The sequence below is a fragment of the Bombina bombina genome, chromosome 8, assembly GCF_027579735.1.
Source record: "Bombina bombina isolate aBomBom1 chromosome 8, aBomBom1.pri, whole genome shotgun sequence".
In the NCBI taxonomy this organism is placed as follows: domain Eukaryota; kingdom Metazoa; phylum Chordata; class Amphibia; order Anura; family Bombinatoridae; genus Bombina; species Bombina bombina.
Genome location: NC_069506.1, coordinates 167,046,597 through 167,067,252, shown reverse-complemented (window position 1 = coordinate 167,067,252; position 20,656 = coordinate 167,046,597). Strand labels below are relative to the sequence as shown.

Here is a 20,656-nt window from a genome sequence, read left to right as displayed (position 1 = left end):
GGCCCTAATGCTGCTCAATATGACTGCTTGTTCACACTTTCCCACAATAGATGTTAAGACTTGCAAATAAAATATTTAGGGTCACCACTTCACATGGTATCGTGAATTAACCCCTTAATGACCGAGGACGTGCAGGGTACGTCCTCAAAAAAAAGGCAGTTAATGCCTGAGGACGTACCCTGCACGTCCTCTGTGTGGAAAGCAGCTGGAAGCGATCCTGATCGCTTCCAGCTGCTTTCCGGTTATTGCAGTGATGCCTCGATATGGAGGCATCCTGCAATAACCTTACATGGCCTTCCGGTGCAGAGAGAGCCACTCTGTGGCCCTCTCTGCACCGGACATCGATGGCCGGTATCGTTGGTGGGTGGGAGCCGGCTTGGGAGGCGGGTGGGCGGCCATCGGTGTGTGCTGCTTAGTCAAGGGGGCGGGATCGGGGGCGGGAATGTTAGGGGGCGCGCGCGCGTGCACGGAGGGTGGCGGGCGGGCGCGTGCACGGGCGGGAGCGGGTGGGAACCGCTACACTACGGCAAAGAAATGCCCAAATCTTTAATAAGAAATGCCCAAATCTCACAAAAAGAGATCGTGGAGGGGTGGGGGGGTTGGTTTGGTGTGGGGGGAAGCTACACTACAGAAAAAATTAGTAAAAATAAAAAAAAAAGCATGTTTTCTTCTAAACTGGGTACTGGCAGACAGCTGCCAGTACCCAAGATGGCGCAGATTAAGTTAGAGTGGGAGGGTTATAGAGCTGTTTGGGGGGGATCAGTGAGGTTAGGGGCTAAGGGGGGATAGTACACAGCAGCATATGTAAATATGCTTTTTTTAAAACACACAAAAAAAAACAAATATAGCTTTTATTTTAGTACTGGCAGACTTTCTGCCAGTACTTAAGATGGCGGGGACAATTGTGGGGTGGGGGAGGGAAGAGAGCTGTTTGGGAGGGATCAGGGGGTCTGATGTTTCAGGTGGGAGGCTGAGCTCTACTCTAAATGTGATATTAACCCTGCAAGCTCCCTACAAGCTACCTAATTAACCCCTTCACTGCTAGCTATAATACATGTGTGATGCGCAGCGGCATTTAGCGGCCTTCTAAATACCAAAAAGCAACGCCAAAGCCATATATGTCTGCTATTTCTGAACAAAGGGGATCCCAGAGAAGCATTTACAACCATTTGTGCCATAACTGCACAAGCTGTTTGTAAATGATTTCAGTGAGAAACCTAAAATTGTGAAAAATGTTACGTTTTTTTTAATTTGATCGCATTTGGCGGTGAAATGGTGGCATGAAATATACCAAAATGGGCCTAGATCAATACTTGGGGTTGTCTACTACACTACACTAAAGCTAAAATTACCCCAAAAAGCTCCCTACATGCTCCCTAATTAACCCCTTCACTGCTGGGCATAATACACGTGTGGTGCGCAGTGGCATTTAGTGGCATTCTAATTACCAAAAAGCAACACCAAAGCCATATAAGTCTGCTATTTCTGAACAAAGGGGATCCCAGAGAACAATTTACAACCATTTGTGCCATAATTGCACAAGCTGTTTGTAAATAATTTCAGTGAGAAACCTAAAGTTTGTGAAAAAATTTGTGAAAAAGTGAACAATTTTTTTTATTTGATCGCATTTGGCGGTGAAATGGTGGCATGAAATATACAAAAATGGGCCTAGATCAATACTTTGGGATGTCTACTAAAAAAAAATATATATATGTCAATAGATATTCAGAGATTCTTGAAAGATATTAGTGTTCTAATGTAACTAGCGCTAATTTTGAAAAAAAATGGTTTGGAAATAGCAAAGTGCTATTTGTATTTATTGCCCTATAACTTGCAAAAAAAGTAAAGAACATGTAAACATTGGGTATTTCTAAACTCAGGACAAAATTTAGAAACTATTTAGCATGGGTGTTTTTTGGTGGTTGTAGATATGTAACAGATTTTGGGGGTCAAAGTTAGAAAAAGTGTGTTTTTTTCCATTTTTCCTCATATTTTATAATTTTGTTTATAGTAAATTATAAGATATGATGAAAATAATGGTATCTTTAGAAAGTCCATTTAATGGCGAGAAAAACGGTATATAATATGTGTGGGTACAGTAAATGAGCAAGAGGAAAATTACAGCTAAACACAAACACCGCAAAAATGTAAAAATAGCCTTGGTCCCAAACGGACAGAAAATGGAAAAGTGCTGTGGTCATTAAGGGGTTAAAGGGACATAAAACACATTTTTTTTTCTTTCATGATTCAGATAGAACATACAATTTTAAACAACTTTCCAATATACTTCAGTTATCAATTTTTTTTTTCTTGTTATCCTATGTTGAAAAGCAGTAAAGTAAGCTTACGAGTGTGCACGTGTCTGAAGCTCTATTTGGCAGCAATTTTGCAACAATGTTGCCCATTAGTTGGAGCACTAGATGGCTCCGCTATTTCCTGTCCTGTAGTGCTTCAGGCATGTGCACGCTACCTACCTAGGTATCCCTTCAGCAAAGAATAACATGAGAACAAAGCAAATTTGATAATAGAAGTAAATTGGAAACTTTTTTAAAATTGTATTCTCTATCTGAATAATGAAAGAAAATGTTTGGGTTTAATGTCCCTTTAACTGAAACTTAAAATTATAAATTCAAAAACTGGTGTTTTGCTATCCGAAAGAGCTAAACTTGTTTGCTGAACAGTTACATATACAGACTAAACGAGGGGTCCTTACTCGCACATTTTTTTTTTAGTGTTTTGTTTTGATGATTCAGTTAATTTGTGAAAGAGCAGAAGTTCTATAAGAAAGGCAGTGTTCCCCTTCTTTAATACTTAATCACATGTGACCTTTAAAGGACCACTTAAGTCAAAATTAAAGTTTCATGATTCAGATAACGCATGCAATTAAGTAAAATAAAATGATCTAATATGCTTCCATTATCAAAATGTGCACATTCTTTTTACATGCATGCTTTCTGAGGCTCCAGCTCGTACTGAGATTTTGCTAAATGTGCAGTATTTGCATTTTGTGTTTGGCTAATGGTTGTCACATGATACAGTGTGGTTTTTTTTTGTTTTTTAACCTGATAGAGTGGGAGGGAAAATAACTAAGTGGCACAACACTCCCACAGGCAGTCGTCGTACATGAGTTGTAGAATGCTATGTGCCAAAGCAGAGGCTGGCTAGAGAACATGATTGACAGGTATGATCAGACAAAAATATATTTAAAAAAAAAAAAAAAATTCTTTTTAAAACCTTTATTGCAATATGATTTTGACATTTTTCAAAATAGTTTACATGCCACCAGTTTCTTAAATGTTTACTGGCATTTTAAGTAGAATTTTTTTTTTTTTAATATAGAAATATTTCATATAACTGTGTTCTTGGCACACAGCTGTGGTACATCTTGCCACCCGCCATAAGCTCTACCAAGGATCATCCCGGCTTAGCACGAAGCTCAAGAGATTGTCTTTAACCTGTCTCCTCCAGCCTATGATCAGCCTTTGTTTTCTTTCTCAGAACTCTCCTTGCGTATTTTTTCTATTCTCCTTATTCTTCCGTTTAGCCACTTTTTAATACAATTTTGAACCAGATAAAACTAGTCTCTCCAGTTTATACCTCCCAACTTTTTAAGATGGCAAAGTAGATTGGTCAGATTTCTTATTGGAACTGGTGCAGCAGGTGTTCTGAATTGTAGTGATTTATGAACATAAAGGGACATAAAGAAAAAGCTCTCTTAGAACTTTTTCTTTCCTAAGATATGGTAAGTCCACTGATTCATCAATTACTGTTGGGAATGTCACTCCTGGCCAGCAGGAGGCGGCAAAGAGCACCACAGCAGTTGAATGACTGGGGTTTATGTGAAGGGGAGTGATACTTAAAGAGACACTGAACCCAAAATGTTTTCTTTTGTGATTCAGATCATGCAATTTTAAGCAACTTTCTAATTTATTCCCATTATCAATTTGTCTTTGTTCTCTTGCTATCTTTATTTGAAAAAGAATGCATCTAAGCTAAGGAGCTAGCCAATTTTTGGTTCAGACCCTGGACAGCACTTGTTTATTGGGTGAATTTATAAACCAATCAGCACAAACAACCCAGGTTGTTCACCAAAAATGGGCCCGCATCTAAACCTACATTCTTGCTTTTCAAATAAACATACCAAGAGAATGAAGAAAATCTCTTTTAAACAATAAAAATTCTGGTGTTGACTGTCCCTTTAATCATTTAAAAAGAGAGCCATTTGGAGGGAGAGATGATTTTACTTTAAATCGGGTGTTGTTTCTCCAAAAGGCAGATGGTTGGTTAGGAATAGTGTTATATCCACTTCTATGGCAACATGCCAATCCTATTTTACAATGTGGATTTTCTTTTGGGACAATGCAAGTTTTCTGAAAGCTATGCTTATTTGAATGTTTTAAAGGGACATTTTTTTTGCTTATATTTCTATACTAACTGATTATATTTTACTTCAAAACTAGCAGGAAATAATGTTTTGGTATTGACTACTTGCTGATGGGACAATCCCCATAGTTCTTTTGAGAAGTCTCTCCACAAGGCTGTCAAGAAAAAGTAGATTTATTCAGCACAATCATTTTATTTGCCTATTTATTAAACACTGCTGCTTTTAAATGTTTTCTTTTTACATACAACACAGAGAACAATGTGCAGAAAAACCCCTGTGAACTTTTTTTAAATCCACTTCTTTAAAATCTATGTATAGCCTATTTCTTTCATGTAATTGGCAATAGTCCATGAGCTAGTGACGTATGGGATATACAATCCTACCAGGAGGGGCAAAGTTTCCCAAACCTCAAAATGCCTATAAATACACCCCTCACCACACCCACAATTCAGTTTTACAAACTTTGCCTCCTATGGAGGTGGTGAAGTAAGTTTGTGCTAGATTCTACGTTGATATGCGCTTCTCAGCATTGTTGAAGCCCGATTCCTCTCAGAGTACAGCGAATGTCAGAGGGACGTGAAGGGAGTATCACTTATGAATACAATGATTTCCCTAACAGGGGTTTATTTCATAGGTTCTCTGTTATCGGTCGTAAAGATTCATCTCCTACCTCCCTTTTCAGATCGACGATATACTCTCAATTTACCATTACCTCTACTGATAACTGTTTCAGTACTGGTTTGGCTATATGTGGATGGGTGTCTTTTGGGAAGTATTTTTTTTATTACTTAAGACACCTCAGCTATGGTTTGGCACTTTATGCATTTATATAAAGTTCTAAATATATGTATTGTACTTTATATTTGCCATGAGTCAGGTTCATGTATTTCCTTCTGCAGACCGTCAGTTTCATATTTGGGGAATATAAACACTTTTTTTTAAGAAATGTATTTCTTACCTGGGGTTTAGTCTTTTTTCAATTGACTACTTCTTGCAAATTGCCGGTGGTATTAGGCCCGCGGGTGCGTCAAATGCTAAACTTTATTGCGTCATTCTTGGCGTGAAAATATTTTTGGCACGGAAAAATACATCTATGACGCAACTTCGTCATTTCCGGCGTCATACTTGACGCCGAGACCTTTCACACAGTTGCGTCAGTGATGCGAGTGTGTCATTTCGGGTTGTTTTTGGCGCCAAAAAAGTTTTACATTGTGCGTCATACTTGACGCCAAACTTTTTCATTATTTCAATACCCCATTGATGTTTGCCTCTTGCCTTTTTCTCTATCAGAGGGCTATGCTTTTTGCATTTTTTTCCCATTCCTGAAACTGTCATATAAGGAAATAGATAATTTTGCTTTATATGTTTTTCTCTTACATTTTGCAAGATGTCTCAATCTGATCCTGCTTTAGAAGTTTCTGCTGGAACATTGCTGCCTGACATTGGTTCTACCAAAGCTAAGTGCATTTGTTGTAAAATTGTAGAAATTATTTCGCCGAATGTCATTTGTAATAGTTGTCATGATAAACTTTTACATGCAGATAGTGTATCCATCAGTAATAGTACATTGCCAGTTGCAGTTCCTTCAACTTCTAATGTGCATGATATACCTGTAAATTTTAAAGAATTTGTTTCCGATTCTATCCTGAAGGCTTTGTCTGCATTTCCACCTTCTAATAAACGTAAAAGGTCTTTTAAAACTTCTCATTTAGCTGATGAAATTTCAAATGACCAGCAACATAATAATTTATCCTCTTCTGATGAGGATCTATCTGATACAGAAGATCATTCCTCAGACATTGACACTGACAAATCTACTTATTTAAAATAGAGTATATGCGTTCTTTATTAAAAGAAGTGTTAATTACTTTGGATATTGAGGTAACCAGTCCTTGACGTTCAGTCTAATAAACGTTTAAATGCTGTTTTTAAACCTCCTGTGGTTTCTCCAGGGGTTTTTCCTATTCCTGAGGCTATTTCTGGTATGATTTCTAAGGAATGGAATAAGCCAGGTGGTACTTTTTATTCCTTCTTCAATGTTTAAAAAATTGTATCCTTTACCAGCAAATTCTAGAGAGTTTTTGGAAAAAATCCCCAAAGTTGATGGGGCTATTTCTACTCTTGCTAAACGTACCACTAATCTTATGGAAGATGGTACTTCCTTTAAGGATCCTTTAGATAGGAAGCTTGAATCTTATCTAAGAAAGGCCTATTTATATTCAGGTCATCTTCTCAGACCTGCAATTTCTTTGGCTGATGTTGCGGCTGCATCAACTTTCTGGTTGGAGAATTTAACGCAACAGGAATTGAATTCCGAATTATCTAGCATTATTCGCTTACTGCCATGTGCTAATGTTATTTGTGATGCCATTTTTTATATCAAATTTGATGTTAGATCCATGTCTTTAGCTATATTAGCTAGAAGAGCTTTGTGGCTTAAATCTTGGAATGCTGATATGACATCTAAATCTAGATTACTATCTCTTTCTTTCCAAGGTAATAATTTTATTTGTTTCTCAGTTGGATTCGATTATTTCAACTGTCACTGGGGGAAAGAGGTTTTTTTTATCCCGAGGCAGAAAAACTCCAAGGGTAAATCTAAGGCTTCTAACCATTTTCGTTCCTTTCGTCAGAATAAGGATCAAAAACTCAATCCTCCCCCCCAAGGAATCTGCTTCCAATTGGAAGCCTTCCTCAAATTGGAATAAATCCAAGCCATTTAGGAAACCAAAGTCTGCCCCTAAGTCCGCATGAAGGTGCGGCCCTCATTCCAACTCAGCTGGTAGGGGGCAGATTAAGGTTTTTCAAGGATATTTGGATAAATTCTGTCCAAAATCAATGGATTCAGAGCATTGTCTCTCAAGGGTATCGAATAGGATTCAGAGTAAGACCTCCTGTGAGAAGATTTTTTTCTCTCACGTATCCCAGCAAATCCAGTAAAAGCTCAGGCTTTCCTGAAGTGTGTTTCAGACCTGGAATCTTCAGGGGCAATCATGCCAGTTCCTCTTCAGGAACAAAGTTTGGGGTTTTATTCAAATCTATTCATTGTCCCAAAAAAGGAAAATTTATTCAGACCAGTTCTGGATCTGAAAATTTTGAATCGTTATGTAAGAGTACCAACTTTCAAGATGGTGACTATAAGCACTATTCTGCCTTTTGTTCAGCGAGGACATTATATGTCCACAATAGACTTGCAGGATGCATACCTTCATATTCCGATTCATCCAGAACATTATCAGTTTCTGAGATTCTCTTTTCTAGACAAGCATTACCAATTTGTTGCTCTTCCATTTGGCCTAGCAACAGCTCCAAGAATCTTTTCAAAGGTTCTGGGTGCCTTACTCTCTGTAATCAGAGAACAGGGTTTTGCGGTGTTTCCTTATTTGGACGATATCTTGGTACTAGCTCAGTCTTTATGTACTGCAGAATCTCACACAAATCAACTAGTGTTTCTTCAAAGACATGGTTGGAGGATCAATTTACCAAAGAGTTTCTTGATTCCTCAGACAAGGGTCACCTTTTTAGGCTTCCAGAGAGATTCAGTGTCCATGACTGTCTCTAACAGACAAGAGGCGTTTAAAATTGGTTGCAGCCTGCCGGCACCTTCAGTCTCAGTCATTCCCTTCAGTAGCTATGTGCATGGAAGTTTTAGGTCTCATGACTGCAGCATCGGACGCGATCCCCTTTGCTTGTTTTCACATGAGACCTCTACAGCTTTGTATGCTGAACCAATGGTGCAGGGATTATACAAAGATATCACAATTAATATCCTTAAATCCCAATGTACGACACTCTCTGACATTGTGGATAGATCACCATTGTTTAGTTCAAGGGGCTTCTTTTGTTGGCCAACCTGGACTGTGATCACAACAGATGCAAGTCTTTCAGGTTGGGGAGCTGTTTTGGGATCTCTGACAGCACAAGGGGTTTGGAAATCTCAAGAGGCGAGATTACCAATAAATATTTTAGAACTCCGTGCAATTCTCAGAGCTTTTCAGTTTTCACCTCTGTTAAAGAGAGAACCGTTCATTTGTTTTCAGACAGACAATATCACAACAGTGGCATATTTCAATCATCAGGGTGGGACTCAGTCCCCAAGCTATGAAAGAAGTATCTTGGATACTTGCTTGGGCGGAATCCAGCTCCTGTCTAATCTCAGCAGTGCATATCCCAGGTGTAGACAATTGGGAGGCGGATTTTCTCAGCCACCAGACTTTACATCCAGGGGAGTGGTCTCTCCATCCAGATGTGTTTTCTCAGATTGTTCAGATGTGGGGTCTTCCAGAGAGAGATCTCATGGCCTCTCATCTAAACAAGAAACTTCCCAGATACCTGTCCAGGGATGTTTAGGCGGAAGCAGTGGATGCGCTGACACTTCCTTAGTGTTACCATCCTGCTTACATTTTCAAGCCTCTAGTTCTCCTTCCAAGAGTGATCTCCAAAATCATCATGGAACAGCATGGCCACACTGGTTTTGGTATGCGGATCTGGTTCGGATGTCCAGTTGCCCGCCTTGGCCACTTCTGTTACGGCCAGACCTATCTCAAGGTCCGTTTTTCGATCAGCATCTCAAATCATTAAATTTTAAGGTATGGAAATTGAACGCTTAGTACTAAGTCATAGAGGTTTCTCTGACTCTGTGATTAATACTATGTTACAAGCTCGTAAATCTGTCTCTAGAAAGATTTATTATAGAGTTTGGAAGACTTACATTTCATGGTGTTCTTCTTATAAATTTTCCTGGCATTCTTTTCGAATTCCTAGAATTTTACAGTTTCTTCAGGATGGTTTGGATAAGGGTTTGTCTGTAAGTTCCTTAAGAGGACAAATCTCTGCTCTTTCGGTTTTATTTCACAGAAAGATTGCTATACTACCTGATATACACTGTTTTGTACGGGCTTTAGTTCATATTAAGCCTGTCATTAAATCTATTTCTCCTCCTTTCAGTCTTAATTTGGTTCTGAAGGCTTTACAGGCTCCTCCATTTGAACCTATGCATTCTTTGGACATTAAACTGCTTTCTTGGAAAGTGTTGTTCCTTTTGGCCATTTCTTCTGCTAGAAGAGTTTGAGCTATCTGCTCTTTCTTGTGAGTCTCCTTTTTCTGATTTTTTTCATCAGGATAAGGCAGTTTTCTCCAACATTGGTGTGTCCGGTCCACGGCGTCATCCATTACTTGTGGGATATTCTCCTCCCCCACAGGGAAAGGCAAGGAGAGCACACAGCAAGAGCTGTCCATATAGTCCCTCCCAGGCTCCGCCCCCCAGTCAGTCTCCTTGCCGCTCTGAACAAGTAGCATCTCCTCGGGGATGGTGAGGAGTTTGTGGTGTTTAGTTGTAGTTTTTTATTCTTCTATCAAGAGTTTGTTATTTTAAAATAGTGCTGGTATGTACTATTTACTCTGAAACAGAAAGAGATGAAGAGTTCTGTTTAAAAGAGGATTATGATTTTAGCAGACAGTAACTAAAATCAGTTGCTGTTCCCACACAGGACTGTTGAGATGAGAGAACTTCAGTTGGGGGGAACAGTTTGCAGACTTTTCTGCTCAAGGTATGACTAGCCATTTTCTAACAAGACTGTGTAATGCTGGAAGGCTGTCATTTTCCCTCATGGGGATTGGTAAGCCATTTTCTTAGTCTCAAACAGAATAAAGGGCTTATTATGGGCTATACACTGGTAGACACTCTTAAGGGCTAAATCGATTGCTTTATTTAAGTATTATATGCAGTTTGAAGTTGAATTTCACACTTTTATAACATTGGGGAAGTTTTTTAGCACCAGGCACTTGTTAAGACACCTTCCCAGTCAGGAAGGGCCTTTCTCTGTAGTAGGCAGAGCCTCATTTTCGCGCCATTACTGTGCAGTTACTTTTGAGTACAGTACATGCAGCTGCATGTGTGTGGGTCTGGAATCCACTAAAAACGTTCCTAGAAGGCTTCATTTGATATCATATACCCCCCTGGGATTGGTGAAGTCGCAGCAAAGGCTGTAGCTGGGACTGTAAGGGGGTTAAAAATTAAAAACGGCTCCGGTTTCCACATTTTAAGGGTTAACAGCTTGAAAATTGGGGTGCAATACTTTGAATGCATTAAGACACTGTGGTGAAAATTTGGTAAAGATTGGATAATTCCTTCATAGTTTTTCACATATTCAGTAATAAAGTGTGCCCTGTTTAACATTTAAAGAGACAGTAACGGTTTTGTTTTAAAACAGTTTTTGTGCTTTATTAACCAGTTTAAGCCTGTTTAACATGTCTGTACCTTCAGATAGATCATGTTCTGTATGTATGGTAGCCAATGTGGTTCCCCCTTCAAATATGTGTGATAATTGTGCCATAGCGTCCAAACAAAGTAAGGACAGTACTGTCACAAATTGTAAAGTTGCCCAGGATGATTCCACAGATGAAGGAAGTAGACATAGTTCTACATCATCTCCTTCTGTGTCTATACCAGTTATGCCCGCGCAGGCGACCCCTAGTACTTCTAGCGCGCCAATGCTTGTTACTATGCAGCAATTGACGGCAGTAATGGATAACTCCATAGCTAATATTTTATCCAAAATGCCAGCATTTCAGAGAAAGCGCGATTGCTCTGTTTTAAACACTGTAGAGCAGGAGGGCGCTGATGATAATTTTTCTGTCATACCCTCACACCAATCTGAAGTGGCAGTGAGGGAGGGTTTGTCAGATGGGGAAATTTCTGATACAGGAAGAATTTCTCAGCAGGCAGAATCTGATGTTGTGACATTTAAATCAAAATTAGAGCATCTCCGCGCATTACTTAAGGAGGTGCTATCTACTCTGGATGATTGTGACAATCTGGTCAACCCAGACAAATTGTGCAAGATGGACAAGTTCCTTGAGGTCCCGGTGCACCCTGATGCTTTTCCGATACCTAAACGGGTGGCGGACATAGTGAATAAGGAGTGGGAGAAGCCAGGCATACCTTTTTGTCCCCCCCTTTTGTCCTATATTTAAGAAATTGTTCCCTATGGTCGACCCCAGGAAGGACACATGGCAAACAGTCCCTAAGGTCGAGGGGGCGGTTTCTACTCTAGCCAAGCGCACGACCATTCCTATTGAGGACAATTGTGCTTTCAAAGATCCTATGGATAAAAAATTGGAGGGTTTGCTTAAAAAGATTTTTGTACAGCAAGGTTACCTCCTTTAACCTATTTCGTGCATTATTCCTGTCACTACAGCGGCGTGGTTCTGGTTCGAGGAACTGGAAAAGTCGCTCAGTAGGGAGACTCCGTATGAGGAAGTCATGGACAGAATTCACGCACTTAAGTTAGCGAATTCCTTTATTTTAGACACCGCTTTGCAGTTAGCGAGGTTAGCGGCGAAAAATTCAGGGTTTACAATTGGGGCGCGTAGAGCGCTCTGGCTAAAGTCTTGGTCGGCGGATGTATCTTCCAAGACAAAATTGCTTAATACCCCTTTCAAAGGTAAGACCCTTTTTGGGCCAGAATTGAAAGAGATTATTTCAGACATCACTGAGGGAAAGGGCCATGCCCTCCCACAAGATAAACCTTTCAAGGCTAAGAATAAGTCCAATTTTCGTTCCATTCGCAATTTCAGGAACCGACCGGCTTCCAACTCGGCAGCCTCTAGACAAGAGCGTAACGCTTCCCAGACTAAACCAGCTTGGAAATCCATGCAAGGCTGGAACAAGGGTGAACAGGCCAAGAAGCCTGCTGCTGCTACCAAAACAGCATGAAGGGGTAGCCCCCGATCCGGGACCGGATCTAGTAGGGGGCAGACTCTCTCTCTTTGCTCAGGCTTAGGCAAGAGATGTTCAGGATCCCTGGACACTAGAAATAGTCTCTCAGGGTTTTCTTCTGGAGTTCAAGGAACTACCCTCAAGGGGAAGGTTCCACATGTCTAACTTATCTTCAAACCAAATAAAGAGACAGGCATTCTTACATTGTGTAGAAGACCTGTTAAAGATGTGAGTGATACACCCAGTTCCAACTGTGGAACAAGGTCGGGGGTTTTACTCAAATCTGTTTGTAGTTCACAAAAAAGAGGGAATTTTCAGACCAATTCTGGATTTAAAAATTCTAAACAAATTTCTCAGAGTTCCATCGTTCAAATGGAAACCATTCGAACAATTTTATCTACAATCCAGGAGGGTCAATTTATGACTACCGTGGATTTAAAGGATGCGTATCTACATATTCCTATCCACAAAGATCATCCAAGGATTTTCAAAAGGTGCTAGGGTCCCTTCTAGAGGTTCTAAGACCAAGAGGTATTGCAGTGGCACCTTATCTGGACGACATTCTAATCCAAACGTCGTCTCTTTCCAAAGCAAAGGCTCATACAGACATTGTTCTAGCCTTTCTCATATCTCACGGGTGGAAGGTGAACGTAGAAAAGAGTTCCCTGTCTCAGTCGACAAGAGTTCCCTTCTTGGGAACGATAATAGATTCTTTAAAAATTAAGATCTTCCTGACAAGTCAGAAAGTCAAAGCTTCTAAAGCTCGTCAAGTTCTTCACTCTATTCTGCAGCCTTCCATAGCTCAGTGCATGGTAGTAGTAGGGTTGATGGTTGCAGCAATGGACATAGTTCCTTTTTGCTCAAATTCATCTAAGACCATTACAACTGTGCATACTCAAGCAGTGGAATGGGGACTATACAGACTTGTCTCCAAAGATTCAAGTAGACCAGATGACCAGAGACTCACTCCGTTGGTGGTTGTCACAGGATCACCTGTCTCAGGGAATGAGTTTCCGCAGACCAGAGTGGGTCATTGTCACGACCGACGCCAGTCTATTAGGCTGGGGCGCGGTCTGGGATTCCCTGAAAGCTCAGGGTCTATGGTCTCAGGAAGAGTCTCTGCTCCCCATAAACATCCTGGAACTGAGAGCGATATTCAATGCTCTCCGGGCTTGGCCTCAACTAGCGAAGGCCGGATTCATAAGATTCCAGTCAGACAACATGACGACTCTAGCTTACATCAACCATCAGGGAGGAACAAAGAGTTCCTTGGCGATGAGAGAGGTATCCAAGATCATCAAATGGGCGGAGGATCACTCCTGCCATCTATCTGCAATTCACATCCCAGGAGTAGACAACTGGGAGGCGGATTATCTGAGTCGTCAGACTTTCCATCCGGGGGAGTGGGAACTCCACCCGGAGGTTTTTGCCCAGTTGACTCAATTATGGGACATTCCAGACATGGATCTGATGGCGTCTCGTCAGAACTTCAAGGTTCCTTGCTACGGGTCCAGATCCAGGGATCCCAAGGCGACTCTAGTGGATGCATTAGTGACGCCTTGGTCGTTCAACCTAGCATATGCATTTCCACCGTTCCCTCTCCTTCCCAGGCTTGTAGCCAGGATCAAACAGGAGAAGGCCTCAGTGATTCTGATAGCTCCTGCGTGGCCACGCAGGACTTGGTATGCAGACCTGGTGAATATGTCATCGGCTCCACCATGGAAGCTACCTTTGAGACAGGATCTTCTAGTGCAAGGTCCATTCGAACATCCAAATCTAGTTTCTCTCCAGCTGACTGCTTGGAAATTGAACGCTTGATTTTATCCAAGCGCGGGTTTTCAGATTCAGAGATAGATACTCTGGTCCAAGCCAGAAAACCTGTGACTAGAAGGATTTACCATAAAATATGGAAAGGATATATCTGTTGGTGTGAATCCAAGGGATTCTCATGGATTAATATTCCCAGGATCCTCTCCTTTCTAACAAGGTTTGGATAAGGGATTGTCAGCGAGTTCTCTAAAAGGACAGAGATCTGCTTTATCTGTCTTGTTACACAGACGACTGGCAGCTGTGCCAGATGTACAAGCTTTTGTACAGGCTTTGGTCAGAATCAAACCTGTTTACAGACCTTTGACTCCTCCCTGGAGTCTAAATTTAGTTTTTTCAGTTCTTCAAGGGGTTCCATTTGAACCCTTACATTCCATAGATATCAAGTTACTATCTTGGAAAGTTCTGTTTTTGGTTGCTATTTCTTCTGCTAGAAGAGTTTCTGAACTATCTGCTTTGCAGTGTGATCCACCCTATCTGGTGTTCCATTCAGATAAGGTTGTTTTGCGTACCAAGCCTGGTTTTCTTCCAAAAGTTGTTTCCAACAAGAATATTAACCAGGAAATAGTTGCCCCTTCTTTGTGTCCGAATCCAGTTTCAAAGAAGGAACATTTGTTACACCATTTAGATGTAGTCCGTTCTTTAAAGTTCTATTTAGAAGCAACAAAGGATTTCAGACAAAACTTCTTTTTTGTTTGTCGTTTATTCTGGTAAGAGGAGAGGACAAAAAGCTACTGCTACCTCTCTTTCTTTCTGGCTGAAAAGCATTATCCGATTGGCTTATGAGACTGCCGGACGGCAGCCTCCTGAACGAATCACAGCTCACTCTACTAGGGCTGTGGCTTCCACATGGGCCTTCAAGAACGAGGCTTCTGTTGATCAGATATGTGAGGCAGCAACTTGGTCTTCTCTGCACTCTTTTGCCAAATTCTACAAATTTGATACTTTTTGCTTCTTCGGAGGCTATTTTTGGGAGAAATGTTTTGCAAGCCGTGGTGCCTTCTGTTTAGGTAACCTGATTTGCTCCCTCCCTTCATCCGTGTCCTAAAGCTTTGGTATTAGTTCCCACAAGTAATGGATGACGCCGTGGACCGGACACACCAATGTTGGAGAAAACAGAATTTATGCTTACCTGATAAATTACTTTCTCCAACGGTGTGTCCAGTCCACGGCCCGCCCTGGTTTTTTAATCAGGTTTGAAAAATTTCTCTCTATACACTAGTCACCACGGCACCCTATAGTTTCTCCTTTTTTTCTCCTAACCGTTGGTCGAATGACTGGGGGGGGCGAAGCCTGGGAGGGACTATATGGACAGCTCTTGCTGTGTGCTCTCCTTGCCTTTCCCTGTGGGGGAGGAGAATATCCCACAAGTAATGGATGACGCCGTGGACCGGACACACCGTTGGAGAAAGTAATTTATCAGGTAAGCATAAATTCTGTTTTGCGGACTTCTTTTCAATGTTTACCTAAGGTTGTGAATTTTAACAACATTAATAGAGAAATTGTTGTCCCTTCCTTATGTCCTAATCCTAAGAATTCTTTGGAAAGATCCTTCCATTCGTTGGATGTGGTAAGAGCTTGAAATATTATGTGGAAGCTACTAAAGATTTCAGGAAGACTTCCAGTCTATTTGTTATATTTTCTGGTTCTAGGAAAGGTCAGAAGGCTTTTGCTATTTCCTTGGCTTCTTGTTTGAAACTTTTGATTCATCAAGCTTTTTTGGAGTCGGGTCAGGCCACGCCTCAGAGAATTGCAGCTCATTCTACTAGATCAGTCTCCACTTCGTGGGCTTTTAAGAATGAAGCTTCAGTTGATCAGATTTGCAAAGCAGCAACATGGTCTTCTTTGCATACATTTACTAAATTCTACCGTTTTGATGTGTTTGCTTCTTCGGAAGCAGTTTTTGATAGAAAAGTTCTTCAGGCAGCTGTTTCAGTTTGTCTTCTGCTTTTGATTTAAGTGTTTTTTTCTTTTAATTATGAAAATAAACTTCTTTTTTTGGGGTTGTGGATGAATTTTTTTTCAGTGAAAAATGGCTGTTTTTATTTTATTCCCTCCCTCTCTAGTGACTCTTGAGTGGAGATCCACATCTTGGGTATTGCTATCCCATACGTCACTAGCTCATGGACTCTTGCCAATTACATGAAAGAAAACATAATTTATGTAAGAACTTACCTGATAAATTCATTTCTTTCATATTGGAAAGAGTCCATGAGGCCCACCCTTTTTTATGGTGGTTATGATTTTTTGTATAAAGCAGAATTATTTCCAAATTTCTTTTGTTGATGCTTTCTACTCCTTTCTTTATCACCCCACTGCTTGGCTATTCGTTAAACTGAATTTTGGGTGTGGTGAGGGGTGTATTTATAGGCATTTTGAGGTTTGGGAAACATTGCCCCTCCTGGTAGGATTGTATATCCCATACGTCACTAGCTCATGGACTCTTGCCAATATGAAAGAAATTAATTTATCAGGTAAGTTCTTACATAAATTATGTTTTTGCCAGAAAAATCAAGTAGACGGGTCAGTACATGTACAATATCTTAATAAAAACAACTTCCCACTGTTTTAACAATCACTCAATAATAGAATATCTGTCTTAATATAATATGCTTTTTTTTTTTTTTTCTTTTTTTTTTTTTATCATGGAGAAGGTTTTATATCTTGTTCCAAAACTGTATTACAGGGGATAGTAGTTTAAAGACCATGCATTTGTTTCTTGTTACCATTTTAAACAAAGCTTCAATGACAGTGGTCAAGGATGAAATAACTTTCTAAAAACTTTTTATTTTTGTTTATTTGCTAAACTATGACTATAGTATGTATGTATACAAAACAAGGAAATGGATTGCACTCTCAAACTGGACCCGGGTACACATCCTATGACCATGCAAAATGCACAGCCCTGGGCACTCAATAGCGCTCACAACCAGCTGCAAGCCCATAAGGAAAATTAGAAAACAAATCCTCACCAAACACAGAGAGTCTGGCACTCACTACGTATGTATGTCTCTGAAGTTTAACCGCCAAGGATTTTGAAACACCACTGTACTGTTAAGGGGTAGTTAACCCCTTAACTACCAAGGACGTGTCAGGCACTTACTACAAAAAGTGTCAGTTAGTGACCAAGGACGTGCCTGACACGTCCTCTGGGGTTTCAAGCGCTGGAAGCAATCGTGATCGCGTTCAGGATATTGCAGTGATGTCTCGATATTGAGGCATCACTGCAATACCCTTTTCTACCCACCGATGCATAGAGAGCCACTCTGCGGCCCTCTGCATCGGCCATCGATGATGCAGATTGTTGGTTGGTGGGTGGGAGCAGCAGCAGGGAGGCTGGTGGGCGGCCCATTGGTGGTTTAGTTCCGTATCCTGGAGGAGGGGGAAATCAATTTTGGGCAAGGGATCTGGGAAGGGGTTTAGGGTATGGGGCGGGGGGGGGGGGCAGCTACACTACAGAAAATTGGGGTTTTATTAGCTTTAAAAAAAGGCATATTTTTTTTTTGTTTTTTAACAAACTGGGTACTGGCTGCCAGCTGCCAGTACCCAAAATGGCGGTAACTAGGTAGAGGGGGGAGGGTTAGAGAGCGCTTTGGGGGGTATCAGGGAAATTGGGGGCTAAGGGGGATCCAACACTGCAGAATAACTATATAAAAAAATGCCTTATTTTAGTACTGGTAGACTTTCTGCCAGTACTTAAGATGGCAGTGACAATTGTGATGTGGGGGAAGGGAAGAGAGCTGTTTGAGGGGGATCTAATTAACGCCTTAACTGCTGGGCATAATACAAGTGTGGTGTGCAAAGGCATTTAGTGGCCTAATTACCAAAAAGCAACGCCAAAGCTATATGTCTATTTCTGAACAAAGGGGATCCAAAAGAAGCATTTACAACAATTTGTGTCACGATTGCACAAGCTGTTTGTAAATAATTTCAGTGAGAAACCTAAAGTTTGTGAGAAAGTGAACGATTTTTATTTGATTGCATTTGGCGGTGAAATGGTGACATGAAATATAACAAAATGGGCCTAGATCAATACTTTGGGTTGTCTACTAAAAAAAAAAATATATACATGTGAAGGGTTATTCTGGGTTTCCTGACAAATATCGGTGTTAAAATGTAACTATCACTAATAATGAAAACAAAAATGGTTTGGGAATAGCAAAGTGCTACTTGTACTTATTGCCCTATAACTTGCAAAAAAAGCAAAGAACATGTAAACATTGGGTATTTCTAAACACAGGACAACATTTAGAAACTATTTAGCATGGGTGTTTTTGGTGGTTGTAGATTTTGGGGGACAAAGTTAGGAAAAGTGTTTTTTGTTATCATATTTTATAATTATTTTTTTTAGTAAATTACATGAGATGATTAAAATAATGGTATCTTTAGAAAGTCCATTTAATGTCAAACACGGTATATAATATGTGTGGGTACAGTAAATGAGTAAGAGGAAAATTACAGCTAAACGCACACTGCAGAAATGTAAAAATAGCCCTGGTCCCAAACGGTCAGAAAATTGTAAAGTGCTCTGGTCACTAAGGGGTTAAACTAAACTTAGCGCTATTGCACCTAATTTATGTTACTTCAAACATGTTTTCAAGTTGTTAAACACTCTGGCAAGTGAAAATAAAGCAAAAACTGCCTTTTTTTTTTTTTCACTAAAAGGTGGATTTCACCCCATGGGAATTGTTTGCACGTTGCAAATTCCAAACTGCTTAGTTGTAATCATTGCACTTTTTCCCATAGTTAATGATGTGGTCATCTGTTCTGGATGGTCATGTAAAGAAAAACCTTGAATTATTTCACTGTTGCTTCTCACAATATAGTCTGTTTGCTTTCACTCCACACAGCTTTTTTTTTTTATCTAACTTTAAATGACCATAAGTGTTTATTCTTTGCTTCCTTTTCAGTCCCAGCAGACCTAACTCCTGAGGAACGTATTGAGTTGGAGAACATCCGCCGTCGGAAACAGGAACTGCTGGATGAGATCCAGAGACTTCGGGATGAGCTTAGTGAGGCCATGAACGAGGTGGAAGGACTAGAGGCCAATGAAGGAAGGTGAGATTGTATTTTACTGCTAAATTAAAGGGGTGCTTTGCTATATGTTGTATATCTAGCTTGCTCAGTATAGGATTATATTTGTCATCTTCAAATGTGTAGGTCAGTGGTTTTTTAATATTTTGTTATGACTTGTTAAGAAAACCACAAGATGCATAGAAACCCTTTGGGCATATGATTTGTATTAACTCTACAGTGACATTAATTTCTTCCTGTGTAACGCAGCACTGTGAGCAAAAGTCCCATGTATCAGTTTTGAGCAACTGTAAAGTTAAAGGGACAGTAAAGTCAAAATTACACTTTCATGATTCAGATAGAGCATATCATTTTAAACAACTTTCCAATTTACTTCTGTTATCAAATTTGCTTCATTCTCACCGTATCTTCTATTGAAGAGTAAAACTAGGTAGGCTCATAAGAGCTCAGTAGTGTGCACATATCTTTAGTACTCTATGGCAACTGTTTTGCAACATTATTTTGTAGATTTATTATGCAATGTTGCATTCACTGCTGCCATAGAGTTTTAAAGTGAAGGTAAAGTTCACTGTATGTCATTATGTATTTTTGATTGTTAACCTAAATGAATGGTACTTTAATTCATCATTTTTTTTTTTATTAAGTATAAACTCAGATTTATATCGTTATACTTACATTTGGGCTATCCATAAAATCAACCCTATATTTTTCTTTTTTTTTTATTCCCATGTCACGTTTTTTTATCATCCAATTGAAATTCTGGCCGTTAGGTGGCCAGAGATAGACATCATCCGCCTCCTGTATCCTCTGCGCATGCGTTTAGTATCTCTATGGTATACTTGTAGCAAAAGCGCGCGCCCGTTTCGCGCATGCGCATTGCAAAACATTTTCTATTATTGTCGGAGATTGTCGCAAGTGATTTGAAGAAAAAAAAAGTGGATTACCGCATGCGCATTGCAATCAGTAGACGACGCTATGCGCATGCGTTGTTCCTTGTCTGCTCGTGAACACACTTTGGAGATACGTATAGAGCGGGTGGGACCGCTCTATACGTCATTCATTATGAAATAAGGAAATGGCTAATGGGAGGAGTGAGGAACGGCACAGTAGGGTAATTTTAAACATCTTTATCATATAAATATATGCTCGTTTTCAGAAAATAAGTTAGCGATGATAATCTTTTCACTGTGACTAAATTGATGATGTATAGGGATAGTTGAACATTTACCTTCACTTTAATATATAAAATAAAAAAGGTGCACATTTTGTTAATGGAAGTAATTGGGAACGTTGTTTATAATTGCCTGCTCTATCTGAATCTATTAAAGTTTCATTTTGACGTAAGTGTCCCTTTTTTAATTGCATTTTTGAATGCAAAACAGGTTTCAAAAAATATTTTCATAAAATCTAAACTAAAATCACGTTTCATAAAAATAAATTGATTCCCCCCTCCCCCCATATTGCAAAGCGCTAGTTTGCAGTATACTTGCAGGTGTTGTGTTTGAACCAGTAATAACTTTATTTTATTAGAAGCCTTTTTACTAAAATGTGCTTGTGCTCTTTGTAACTCATTACTTTGGCTTGTTTGTGGTTGATTTTCTTATAAATGTGGCTTTTACATGCAGCTTGTTCATCTTTAGACACGTTTTCCGTTCCCTTTTAAATGTCAATCTGATGCTTTAATGACTACA

The 20,656-nt window shown here is 39.9% G+C and overlaps 1 protein-coding gene across 1 annotated transcript in view; it reads left to right on the top strand.

The window, feature by feature from the left end:
• CYTH2 (cytohesin 2) overlaps positions 1-20,656 on the top strand; it is a 188,912-nt gene that overhangs the window by 36,247 nt on the left and 132,009 nt on the right. The window contains exon 2 of the mRNA XM_053690682.1: positions 18,842-18,989. Coding sequence (XP_053546657.1) covers positions 18,842-18,989 — 148 coding nt within the window. The remainder of the gene's footprint in view (positions 1-18,841; positions 18,990-20,656) is intronic.